The 13188-nt window shown below is 36.2% G+C and overlaps 1 protein-coding gene across 1 annotated transcript in view; it reads right to left on the reverse strand.

The window, feature by feature from the left end:
• The window catches only part of myo5c (myosin VC), a 29943-nt gene that overhangs the window by 10390 nt on the left and 6365 nt on the right, over positions 1 to 13188 (reverse strand). The window contains 20 exon segments of the mRNA XM_048158859.1: positions 1317 to 1385; positions 1463 to 1526; positions 1603 to 1696; positions 2106 to 2286; positions 3356 to 3419; positions 3496 to 3589; positions 3681 to 3845; positions 4365 to 4511; positions 4592 to 4757; positions 6136 to 6322; positions 6325 to 6346; positions 6431 to 6542; positions 6880 to 6966; positions 7063 to 7160; positions 10351 to 10479; positions 10576 to 10605; positions 10607 to 10660; positions 10744 to 10866; positions 11205 to 11345; positions 11439 to 11520. Coding sequence (XP_048014816.1) covers positions 1317 to 1385; positions 1463 to 1526; positions 1603 to 1696; positions 2106 to 2286; positions 3356 to 3419; positions 3496 to 3589; positions 3681 to 3845; positions 4365 to 4511; positions 4592 to 4757; positions 6136 to 6322; positions 6325 to 6346; positions 6431 to 6542; positions 6880 to 6966; positions 7063 to 7160; positions 10351 to 10479; positions 10576 to 10605; positions 10607 to 10660; positions 10744 to 10866; positions 11205 to 11345; positions 11439 to 11520 — 2109 coding nt within the window.

Below are 13188 nucleotides of genomic sequence, written 5' to 3' on the forward strand. Positions count from 1 at the left end.
AGAGGATTAGGGCCAAGCAATAATAAAACCATCTTGAGATTAAAACTCGTTAAATTTCGAGAAAAAACTTGTTAAATTTCGAGAAAAAACTCGTAAAATTTCGAGAAAAAACTCGTTAAATTTCGAGAAAAAAGTCGAAATAAAATGTTGAGAATAAACTCGTTAAATTTTGAGAAAAAGGTCGAGATAAAATGTCGAGAATAAACTCATTGAGAAAAAAGTTGTTAAATTACGAGAACAAATTCGTTAAATTATGAGAAAAATGTCATTAAATTGAGAAAAAAGTTGAGATAAAATGTTGAGAATAAAGTCAATAAATTACGAGAAAAAAGTCGTTAAATTACGAGAACAAATTCGTTAAATTATGAGAAAAATGTCATTAAATTTCAAGAAAAAAGTGGATAAAATGTTGACAATAAAGTCATTAAATTATGAGAAAAAAATTGTTAAATTATGAGAACAATTTCGTTAAATTACGAATTCTCATAATTTAATGACTTTATTCTCAACATTTTATCTTGACTTTTTCTCGAAATTTAACGAGTTTTTTTCTCGTAATTTAACAAGTTTATTCTCAAAATTTTATCTTGACTTTTTTCTTGAAATTTAACGAGTTTTTCTCGTAATTTAACGAGTTTATTCTCAACATTTTATTTTGACTTTTTTCTTGAAATTTAACAATTTTTTTCTTGTAATTTAACGAGTTTATTCTCAAAATTTTATATCGACTTTTTCTCGAAATTTAACGAGTTATTTTCTCATAATTTAACGAATTTGTTCTCGTAATTTAACGACTTTTTTCTCGTAATTTAACGAGTTTATTCTCAACATTTTATCTTGACTTTTTCTCGAAATTTAACGAGTTTTTTTCTCGTAATTTAACGAGTTTATTCTCAAAATTTTATCTCAACTTTTTTCTTGAAATTTAACGAGTTTTTTCTCGGAATTTAACGAGTTTATTCTCAAAATTTTATCTCGACTTTTTCTCGAAATTTAACGAGTTGTTTTCTCATAATTTAACGAATTTGTTCTTGTAATTTAGCGACTTTTTTCTTGTAATTTAACGAGTTTATTCTCAACATTTTATCTTGACTTTTTCTCGAAATTTAACGAGTTTTTTTCTCGTAATTTAACGAGTTTTTTCTCGACATTTAACAACTTTAATCTCGAGATGGTTTTATTTTTTTATTATTGCTTGGCCCTAATCCTCTTCCGTACAAAAACATGCTTACTTTTCTTTAAGCAAAATATATATTTTTCTATTTGATGAGAAAACAAACACTATGGATTTAATTGAAAACCTTTAGAGGTCATACTTTGCAGCTTTCTCCATGCCGTCAAAAGCAGTGAGAAGATCAGCTCCATCATCAATATCTTCATTCAGCCTGGAGAAAAAGAGACAATCTGAATCAAGCTAATATAGATAACAATCAGCGCTGACAATCCCAATATTCAGACGCACCTCTGGATGAGAACTTCTTCTGTGGTGTTACTGAGCAGCTGCCTCATGATTAAACCCATCTTAGCTGAGGGCATAAAAATGGATTAAGACAGCTCAGAGTTTAATAGTTTTAAATGTATTGCTCATTTTGTGTTTTATACCTCTGGCTTGTAGACTTTGAGCTCTCATGGCTTTATCAGCTTCAGCTCGTTGCATCTGCAGGCTGTTGATTTCTTTACGTAAATCTGGTATGACCTTCAAATGTCACAAAAAACATTGATTATGATTTCACTTTTTTACTTTAATTAGTGTGTAATGTAAGGCTGAACACCGTTACTGACAATCCTCATTTTGGCTGCGTGAGATTCTCCAGCTTTGTTGTTGTTGAGCTGTTAAAGCTCCGCCCTCTTCTGGAAAGGGGGCGGGAGCAGCAGCTCATTTGCATTTAAAGGGACACACACAAAAATGGTGTGTTTTTGCTCACACCCAAATAGGGGCAAATTTGACAAGCTATAATAACTGATCTGTGGGGGATTTTGAGCTGAAACTTCACAGACCCATTCTGGAGACACCAGAGACTAATATTACATCTTGTGAAAGGGGCATAATAGGTCCACTTTAAAAAAATTTAAGAAAAAAAGGAAGCATTACAGGTGTGATTCACCTTGACGTGTTTAGTGAGCTGCAGAAGTTGTTCTTGCAGTTCTGCATTGACCTTCATGTCCTCCTCCACTTGCGTCTGGAGTCTGATTCGCTCCTCTTTCAGTCTACGGCTTTCCTCTTTCAGTGCTACGATCTCTTTGTCCGCGTCTTCTTTCTGGAGTTCACCGTTGTGCTCTGCCACCCTGACAGAACAGAGAACAGATTTGGACAAACATGTTTAGACAAAAACAAAAGGAAAAGAGGAATGCCCAAGCTGCAATTTTCTGCATGAACAACTGAAAGTTGGGTCTGTTCCTCACGAAGTTATCCTGTAGCTTCTGATGCCCAACTTTTGAGTTTTATTGAGGAAATGATCAATGTTTGGAACGAGATGAGTAAATGAGTAAATGATTTTTGTGGGATCTATCCCATTAAAGGGGTCTTTGATTATAATAACTTTTTTAACTTTAGTTAGTGTGTAATGTTGCTGTTTGAGCATAAACAACATCTGCAAAGTTACGACGCTCAAAGTTCAATGCAAAGGGAGATATTTTCTTTTACAGAAATCTCTGTTTAAGGACTACAACAAACGGCTGGTAGAGACTACAACAAGCTTCTTCACGGGTTAGTGACATCACAAACCCTAAAATTTACATAAACCCCGCCTCCGGGAACACGCAACAAAGGGGGCGAGGCCATGTTGGGCTGCTTTAGAGAAGAGGAAGAGTTGTTGTAGTAGTGTGTTGCAGCCATTTTACGCTGGACTGCTTCACAAACGAGGGTCAATTCAACACTGGATTTGCACAAAAGATGAACATGACGGCACATGCTAGTGGATGAGTTGAATCAACTCCACAGCAACTACATAAATTTATCCACTAACCGTTCAGAAAGGTCCTAAAAGTTGTAACTTCTTCCTGAGTCTCTCCATCAGTGTCGACTCCGGTTTGAACAATGTAAGGCTGAACACCGTTACTGACAATCCTCATTTTGTCTGCGTGAGATTCTCCAGCTTTGTTGTTGTTGAGCTGTTAAAGCTCCGCCCTCTTCTGGAAAGGGGGTGGAGCAGCAGCTCATTTGCATTTAAAGGGACACTAAAATGGTGTGTTTTTGCTCACACCCAAATAGGGGCAAACTTGACAAGCTATAATAAATGATCTGTGGGGGATTTTGAGCTGAAACTTCACAGACACATTCTGGAGACACCAGAGACTTATATTACATCTTGTGAAAAGGGGCATAAAAGGGTCTCCTTTAAGAAAGCACTCTTACTTTCTGAGCCTCGCCTCTCTTTCCAGATCTTCCATCAGTTTTCTCTTTACATCCTCAAATTGATCTGGAACACAAATGTTTCGTAAGTCACAGTCACATACTCTTCAATATCAGGGTTTTAAAATCAGTTCACTCTTCACCTTGCATCTGCAGGGTCGTGTCTTTCAGTTTCTGCTCCAAAGCCTTATTCACCTGAACAAGTTTCTCTTTATCATTCCTGAGCAGAGCGATTGCCTTAGAGAAGAGAACAAAGTAAATACCCTCAGAATTATATTCAATATTAATGCTACAAAGATATTGTACAAATCAGTGTGTGTATAATTACCTGATTGGCCTCTTCTGAGTTTGTTCTCGCCCTCTCCTCTAAAGCTGCCATCTCATTGGTTAGCTTTCCAAGCTCCGCCTCCAGAGCCTGAATCTTCTCTAGTCCTTGAGCACGTGCATTGGACAAACTGGTGACTCTTTCCATGAGGCCACGGTTCTCCTTATTCTAGAGGAAGAGAGAAAGGGCTTGTATTTCAGAGACACTGAAGAAAATTACATATTTAAAGAGTCTGGACACTTTATTTTAATTTGTACATTTGTTTATTAGTGTTAGTATTTATAAATATCTTGTATAATAACTTCAAATGATTTATTTCAGTTAGTTGTAACTGCAGTTTTAATTGATCTAATATTTATACTTTCATTTATAAAATATAAATATTATATTATTTTGGATTTGAGCTTTTATTTAATTTCAATTTTAGTTTAAGTTGTAGTAGTTTTGTTATGTGCTTATTTCATTTTCATTACATATATTTATCATATTTCAGTATTAGTTCATTTCATTTTTTATATTTTATTTTATAAAATATATATATTTTATGAACACTGACCTGTTTGTGACTACTTTCATTCATATGATAGAATTTTAGGAGAAACATCTGAGACAAAGTTCATATTTAATTGAAATCTCCATTAAGTCTCCTGAGATTTGCACAAGCAATCTTGAGCAATCTGATCGTACCTGTTCTTCCACCTTCTTTCGCAGCTGCTGGACTCTGTACGACAGCTGGACGTTGATGACCAGCCGTCGCATTGTTTGAAACCGCCGGCGCACCAGCCAAGCTCGAGCGTACTTCTGCAGAACCAGAGCCTTGTGCTCTGCCATCATCTACAATAAAGACACATGATCAAATGTGAGACCTGCATGGTCAAAAACACTGAGACAAACGATGAGACTGGTGGCTTTGCCTTTCTAAAGCGCTTGCGGGCCATCCATCCTCTGGTGTAGGCCTGTATGATGATTGCAGCCCTCAGGACGAGCTGGTAAATCTTCCGTACCAGATACCCACGACAGTGTCTCTGAATCACCACAGCAGCCCAGCCCTGCTTCAGCGCCAGAGCTGTCACAGTGCGTCTGAGGAAGAAAAACAAGGTTTTTCATTTAAAAATTCATTTCTATGATCTTCTTAACTTTAATGTTCTCCAAAAGAAGCATATAATAAAACGTTCTGTGCTATTTTTAATTGTCTATGTTCAGACAATTAAACAATACAACAGGTTACTTGCATCATCCTATCTGTGTACATGACCATTCAAATGTTTAGGGTCAGTAAGATTTTGTTAATACTTAGAAATTAATACTTTTATTCATCAAGGATGCATTAAATCTATCAAAAGTGATAGTAAACACATTTATAATGTTACAAAAGATTTCTATTTCAAATAAATGCTGTTCTTTTGAACTAAAAATTAATTTTGCACAAAAATATTAAGCAGCACAACATTTGATTTCACAATTCTGACTTTTTTTTCAGAATTGAGAGATATAAAGTCAGAATTACGAGTTATAAAGTCAGAATTGCGAGTTATAAAGTCGGAATTACGAGTTATAAAGTCAGAATTACAAGTTATAAAGTCAGAATTGCGAGTTATAAAGTCGGAATTACGAGCTATAAAGTCGGAATTGCGAGTTATAAAGTCGGAATTGCGAGTTATAAAGTCGGAATTGCGAGTTATAAAGTCAGAATTGCGAGTTATAAAGTCGGAATTGCGAGTTATAAAGTCGGAATTGCGAGCTATAAAGTCGGAATTGCGAGCTATAAAGTCGGAATTGCGAGCTATAAAGTCAGAATTGCGAGTTATAAAGTCGGAATTGCGAACTATAAAGTCGGAATTGCGAGATATAAAGTCAGAATTGTGAGTTATAAAGTCAGAATTGCGAGTTATAAAGTCAGAATTGCGAGTTATAAAGTCGGAATTGCGAGTTATAAAGTCGGAATTGCGAGTTATAAAGTCGGAATTGCGAGTTATAAAGTCGGAATTGCGAGCTATAAAGTCGGAATTGCGAGCTATAAAGTCAGAATTGCAAGATATAAAGTCGGAATTGCGAGTTATAAAGTCGGAATTGCGAACTATAAAGTCGGAATTGCGAGATATAAAGTCAGAATTGCGAGATATAAAGTCAGAATTGTGAGTTATAAAGTCAGAATTGCGAGTTATAAAGTCAGAATTGCGAGTTATAAAGTCAGAATTGCGAGATATAAAGTCAGAATTGCGAGATATAAAGTCAGAATTGCAAGATATAAAGTCAGAATTGCGAGTTATAAAGTCAGAATTGCGAGCTATAAAGTCAGAATTGCGAGATATAAAGTCAGAATTACGAGTTATAAAGTCAGAATTACGAGTTATAAAGTCAGAATTGCAAGATATAAAGTCAGAATTGCGAGATATAAAGTCGAGATATAAAGTCAGAATTACGAGTTATGGATTGCTAGCGCTCTGGAAACCCTCACCTGATCTGTTTCTTTCCACGCACATACTGTTGTATCGTGATTGCAGCTTGTCTCATGTGCAGGAACCTGCGTCTCTGCCTCCAGCCCCTCACGTGCTTCTGAATGGTCACACAAGCCCCACGAAGATGATCCAAACGCAGCTTCTCCAGGTACGCCACCTGTCCCGCCCGGAAGAAGATCTTAGTCGCCCAAACTTGTACTGGTTGGAATCCTGTAATGCACCAAAGACGACATTTTTCAGAACATGCTTGAAGAACACAAGCTCTCAGATGTACCACAGCGCTGGTTCTCTTACAGGAATGAGTTTCTGCAGGACCGTCCTGCACGTCTGCTTCTTCTCTCCAAGCTTCAGCTCAGACTGGCTCATCAAGATACTGTAACGGCTGTAAAACTCTATATACGTCCACCTGTAAGGACAGACAGAGAGGATGAGAGCTTGAAAAGAGAGAGACCTGACAGTCAAGGAAACACTGCTAATCTGTACAAGATGATGTTCTGTGGCATTTTAAACTTGCTTGGTTGGATCTTCTGATGTGTTCCTTGAGATTCACTTTCTCAGACATTCTAACTCAGAACTCAGATTCAGAATGTTCAATCAGCGAAAACAAGCTCCAACAGACACCAACAGACTCTGAATAGGGGTAACATACTAACCCGACGAAGTGTCTGTTGCCATCTGTTGGTGTGGTGTGAATTGGCCTTAATTTTAAATAAACATGAGTTAATGATTGGGGTGCTGGTCACCTGGATGGGTAACTCTGGGCACTGATGCGAATGGTCTCCAGCACACCACAGGCCCTCAGCTGCTGCACCACACGCTTTGAGTCGTACCTGAGCAAACACACACACACACACACACACACACACAAAGTCTCATTTACTGTATACAAACAACAAATAAAATAATTCAGGTTTGTTGTCACTTACTCAAATGGCTGTTTCTCCTCATTGGGTTTAATGCAGCGCACATAATGAGGTGTAGTAGCGTTCAGCGTCTCCATTAACAGGTACAAGGAACTTCGAAACTGTGATCAGACAGCAGATAGAGATGTTAAAAATGTTACATATGCTGTGCAGTGCTGTATTGTTTTTTTGTCTCAATGAATTGACCAAATTTAAGATCACACTGTGTTTGTGCTACAGCTGATCCATCATGAGAGTTGTTACGTATATTTTGCATGAAAGAGCTTTACAAAGTCTTTTCAACCAATCAATATCGTTATGTGTGTTACAAGCATTCAAATAATCACAAGGTTAAAAGTTTATAGACTGGATTTAAACACAGTGGACGGGCTGTTTTTTGGGGAAAGATCTTTGCTGCTCTTACATGCTGTATTTCAATGTAGACAAACTTGACTGTGCACAGAACTCTTTTTGCAAGTTACATTATTACACCAGTAGGTGGCGACAAGTGACTGTCTTTATGACTTTTAGCGAGTATAAAATTGAGAACATATATTTTGTTTTTGCAGGTTACATTATTACACCAGTAGGTGGCGACAAGTGACTGTCTTTATGACTTTTAGCGAGTATAAAGTGAGTATATATTTTGTTTTTGCAAGTTACATTATTACACCAGTAGGTGGCGACAAGTGACTGTCTTTATGACTTTTAGCGAGTATAAAAGTGAGTATACATATATTTTGTTTTTGCAAGTTACATTATTACACCAGTAGGTGGCGACAAGTGACTGCCTTTATGACTTTTAGCTAGAATAAGAGTGAGTATATGTATTTTGCTTTTGCAAGTTACATTATTACACCAGTAGGTGGCGACAAGTGACTGTCTTTATGACTTTTAGCGAGTATAAAAGTGAGTACATATATTTTGTTTTTGCAGGTTACATTATTACACCAGTAGGTGGCGACAAGTGACTGTCTTTATGACTTTTAGCGAGTATAAAATTGAGTAACATATATTTTGTTTTTGCAAGTTACATTATTACACCAGTTGGTGGCGACAAGTGACTGTCTTTATGACTTTTAGCGAGTATAAAAGTGAGTATATATTTTGTTTTTGCAAGTTACATTATTACACCAGTAGGTGGCGACAAGTGACTGTCTTTATGACTTTTAGCGAGTATAAAATTGAGTACATATATTTTGTTTTTGCAGGTTACATTATTACACCAGTAGGTGGCGACAAGTGACTGTCTTTATGACTTTTAGCGAGTATAAAAGTGAGTAAATATATTTTGTTTTTGCAAGTTACATTATTACACCAGTAGGTGGCGACAAGTGACTGTCTTTATGACTTTTAGCGAGTATAAAAGTGAGTATATATATTTTGTTTTTGCAGGTTACATTATTACACCAGTAGGTGGCGACAAGTGACTGTCTTTATGACTTTTAGCGAGTATAAAAGTGAGTATACACATTTTGTTTTTGCAAGTTACATTATTACACCAGTAGGTGGCGACAAGTGACTGTCTTTATGACTTTTAGCGAGTATAAAATTGAGAACATATATTTTGTTTTTGCAGGTTACATTATTACACCAGTTGGTGGCGACAAGTGACTGTCTTTATGACTTTTAGCGAGTATAAAAGTGAGTAAACACATTTTGTTTTTGCAGGTTACATTATTACACCAGTAGGTGGTGACAAGTGACTGTCTTTATGACTTTTAGCGAGTATAAAATTGTATACACATTTTGTTTTTGCAAGTTACATTATTACACCAGTAGGTGGCGACAAGTGACTGTCTTTATGACTTTTAGCAAGTATAAAAGTGAGTATACACCTTTTGTTTTTACAAGTTACATTATTACACCAGTAGGTGGCGACAAGTGACTGTCTTTATGACTTTTAGCGAGTATAAAATTGAGTATACACATTTTGTTTATACAAGTTACATTATTACACCAGTAGGTGGCGACAAGTGACTGTCTTTATGACTTTTAGCAAGTATAAAATTGAGAACATATATTTTGTTTTTGCAGGTTACATTATTACACCAGTAGGTGGCGACAAGTGACTGTCTTTATGACTTTTAGCGAGTATAAAATTGAGTACATATATTTTGTTTTTGCAGGTTACATTATTACACCAGTAGGTGGCGACAAGTGACTGTCTTTATGACTTTTAGTCAGTATAAAAGTGAGTATACACATTTTGTTTTTGCAAGTTACATTATTACACCAGTAGGTGGCGACAAGAGACTGTCTTTATGACTTTTATGTTCAGTATAAAAGTGAGTATACACATTTTGTTTTTGCAAGTTACATTATTACACCAGTAGGTGGCGACAAGAGACTGTCTTTATGACTTTTAGCGAGTATAAAAGTGAGTATACACATTTTGTTTTTGCAAGTTACATTATTACACCAGTAGGTGGCGACAAGAGACTGTCTTTATGACTTTTAGGAGTATAAAAGTGAGTATACACATTTTGTTTTTGCAAGTTACATTATTACACCAGTAGGTGGCGACAAGTGACTGCCTTTATGACTTTTAGGAGTATAAAAGTGAGTATACACATTTTGTTTTTGCAGGTTACATTATTACACCAGTAGGTGGCGACAAGTGACTGTCTTTATGACTTTTAGCTAGAATAAGAGTGAGTATATGTATTTTGCTTTTGCAAGTTACATTATTACACCAGTAGGTGGCGACAAGAGACTATCTTTATGACTTTTATGTTTAGTATAAAAGTGAGTATACACATTTTGTTTTTGCAAGTTACATTATTACACCAGTAGGTGGCGACAAGTGACTGTCTTTATGACTTTTATGTTTAGTATAAAAGTGAGTATACACATTTTGTTTTTGCAAGTTACATTATTACACCAGTAGGTGGCGACAAGTGACTGTCTTTATGACTTTTAGCGAGTATAAAGTGAGTATACACATTTTGTTTTTGCAAGTTACATTATTACACCAGTAGGTGGCGACAAGTGACTGTCTTTATGACTTTTAGCTAGAATAAGAGTGAGTATATGTATTTTGTTTTTGCAAGTTACATTATTACACCAGTAGGTGGCGACAAGAGACTGTCTTTATGACTTTTAGCGAGTATAAAAGTGAGTATACACATTTTGTTTTAGCAGGTTACATTATTACACCAGTAGGTGGCGACAAGTGACTGTCTTTATGACTTTTAGCGAGTATAAAAGGAGTATATATTTTGTTTTTGCAAGGTTACATTATTACACCAGTAGGTGGCGACAAGTGACTGCCTTTATGACTTTTATGCTCAATAGTCTGTGATTTTGTACCTTGTCTCCTACGGTGGTTCTCAGCTGCTTGTTTGAAGCTTTGACTCTGGCTTGTGCTGGTTTAACTTTGATCATTTTGTGGACAGAATTTGGTTCCTCCTCTTTAAAAAAGTCTGCCAAGAGAGCAAACTAACAGCACAGAAATTAGATACACATCATTATAACAACATTAAACTCACAGACTCATTCTTCAAAGATCATAAATGGAAAACATCAGGTTGATACCTGACTAGTGCGCATGATGTCGACTAGCTCCTTCATAAAGCGTGTCTCTGTTCTTCTCCAAAAAACCTTTACACTGATATTCTACCTAAGGAAAACAGTTTCAGTTCTCTTTTTGCTACATTTTCACTATATTGATTAAGACAGTATAGAAAAGTAATAGTCTCTCACCTTATCAGCAAAATGCTGGATCATAAAAGAGTCATTTGACATACGAGGTTTCTCAAATAGTGGGTTTGAACCAAGAAAATTGTACAGCTTTTGCAGCCAGTTTTTATCAGTGCCCTGTGGGAACTGTGGGAGATTATTCAGTTAGTGAACAAATTAAAACAAACAAAAATCTGCTTCTCTGGAAATTGGATTTTCAAAAGGAATTTCATTATGAACTCATACACATATGACAGTTTGTGTCCTAACCAGGTCATTTTAATTCTGTCCTTGATACTGTAAAAAATAACAGCCAATCAGAACATATCAGATGATTAATATTCAGCTGTGTGCGACCAATGAGAATTCAGTGTGGGTGGAGCTACCCAGCAAGCCGCATCAGAAATATAAATAGCTGCTTTCTTGTAGCGTGCCACAATTTAAGCTGGTTAGGACAGAAATGTTCACATCAGTGTTATTCCTACCAGACACTCCTCATCCAAAAGGTCCAGGATGCCCATCTTAGCCTCGATGAGATCAATAACAGGCTGATTGTCGTAGAAATCGATCAGCGTCCATGGGATGTCCTCTTTCATGTACTCCTCCTGCTCCAGTTTAAACACGTGCTGATGGGATGATGATCAGAGGCATGTTTTTTATAAATAGTTCCTCTTCAAATCAAATTTATTTCTTGCAAAAGAAAATAAAAAGGGATGTACCAGGTTGAACTGCTGCTGCAGCTTCTCGTTGGCGTAGTTAATGCAGAACTGCTCGAAACTGTTAACTTCAAATGTCTCAAATCTAGAAGAAGCCGAAAGACAGATCAACATTAGAAAAATGCATATCTGAATTTAAAATGTAAAATGTATATCATGAATTTAAAGGTGCCGTAGAATTAAATATTGAATTTATATTGGCATAATTGAATAACAAGAGTTCAGTACATGGAAATGACATACAGTGAGTTTCAAACTCCATTGTTTCCTCCTTCTTATATAAATCTCATTTGTTTAAAAGACCTCCGAAGAACAGGCGAATCTCAACATAACACCGACTGTTACGCAACAGTCGGGATCATTAATATGTACGCCCCCAATATTTGCATATGCCAGCCCATGTTCAAGGCATTACACAAGGGCAGCCAGTATTAACGTCTGGATCTGTGCACAGCTGAATCATCAGACTAGGTAAGCAAGCAAGAACAATAGTGAAAAATGGCAGATGGAGCAATAATAACTGACATGATCCATGATAACATGATATTTTTAGTGATATTTGTAAATTGTCTTTCTAAATGTTTGTTAGCATGTTGCTAATGTACTGTTAAATATGGTTAAAGTTACCATCGTTTCTTACTGTATTCACGGAGACAAGAGCCATCGCTATTTTCATTTTTAAACACTTGCAGTCTGTATAATTCATAAACACAACTTCATTCTTTATAAATCTCTCCAACAGTGTGTAATGTTAGCTTTAGCCACGCAGCATAGCCTCAAACTCATTCAGAATCAAATGTAAACATCCAAATAAATACTATACTCACATGATCCGATGTATGCAAGCAGCATGCATGACGAACACTTTGTAAAGATCCATTTTGAGGGTTATATTAGCTGTGTAAACTGTGTTTATGCTGTTCAAGGCAAGCGCAAGCTCCAGGGGCAGGGAGCGGGAGATTTAAAGGGGCCGCAACCTATATATCAGTGCATATTTAATGATGCCCCAAAATAGGCAGTTAAAAAAATTAATTAAATAAAATCTATGGGGTATTTTGAGCTGAAACTTCACAGACACATTCAGGGGACACCTTAGACTTATATTACATCTTTTAAAGAGAAGTTCTAGGGCACCTTTAACATCTTTTTCTTTTCTGACCAACGTCAGAATCTCTATATATTTCTGGTCCTCTTTTGTAAAATCATAGAAATGTACAGGTCTTGACATTAACTTTTTTGCTCATCAGCCACTCAGGCTAGTGGTTTTCCAAAGATACTAGCTACTCAGTATTTTCATCAATACCATGGGGAAAACTGTTGTGTAGATATTTTTAATATTATCTCATAATTTGGCAGCAGGTACATTAGGCTGCTGTCACTTTAAGACCTGACGCACTGATCCATTATACTGTTACACATGCGTTTTCTTGCTCAACTGTTTCGCTGACTTAAAGGGTTAGTTCACCCAAAAATTCTGTCATTAATTACTCACCCTCATGTCGTTCCACACATGTAAGACCTTCGCTCATCTTCTGAACACAAATTAAGATATTTTTGATGAAATCCGATGGCTCCGTGAGGCCTCCATTGACAGTAAGATAATTAACACTTTCGATGCCCTGAAAGCTACTAAATACATATTTGAGACAGATCATGTGACTACAGTGGTTCAACCTTAATGTTATCAAGCGACGAGAATATTTTTTGTGTGCCAAAAAAACAAAATAATGACTTTATTCAACAATATCTAGTG

The sequence above is a fragment of the Megalobrama amblycephala genome, linkage group LG15, assembly GCF_018812025.1.
Source record: "Megalobrama amblycephala isolate DHTTF-2021 linkage group LG15, ASM1881202v1, whole genome shotgun sequence".
Lineage (NCBI taxonomy): Eukaryota > Metazoa > Chordata > Actinopteri > Cypriniformes > Xenocyprididae > Megalobrama > Megalobrama amblycephala.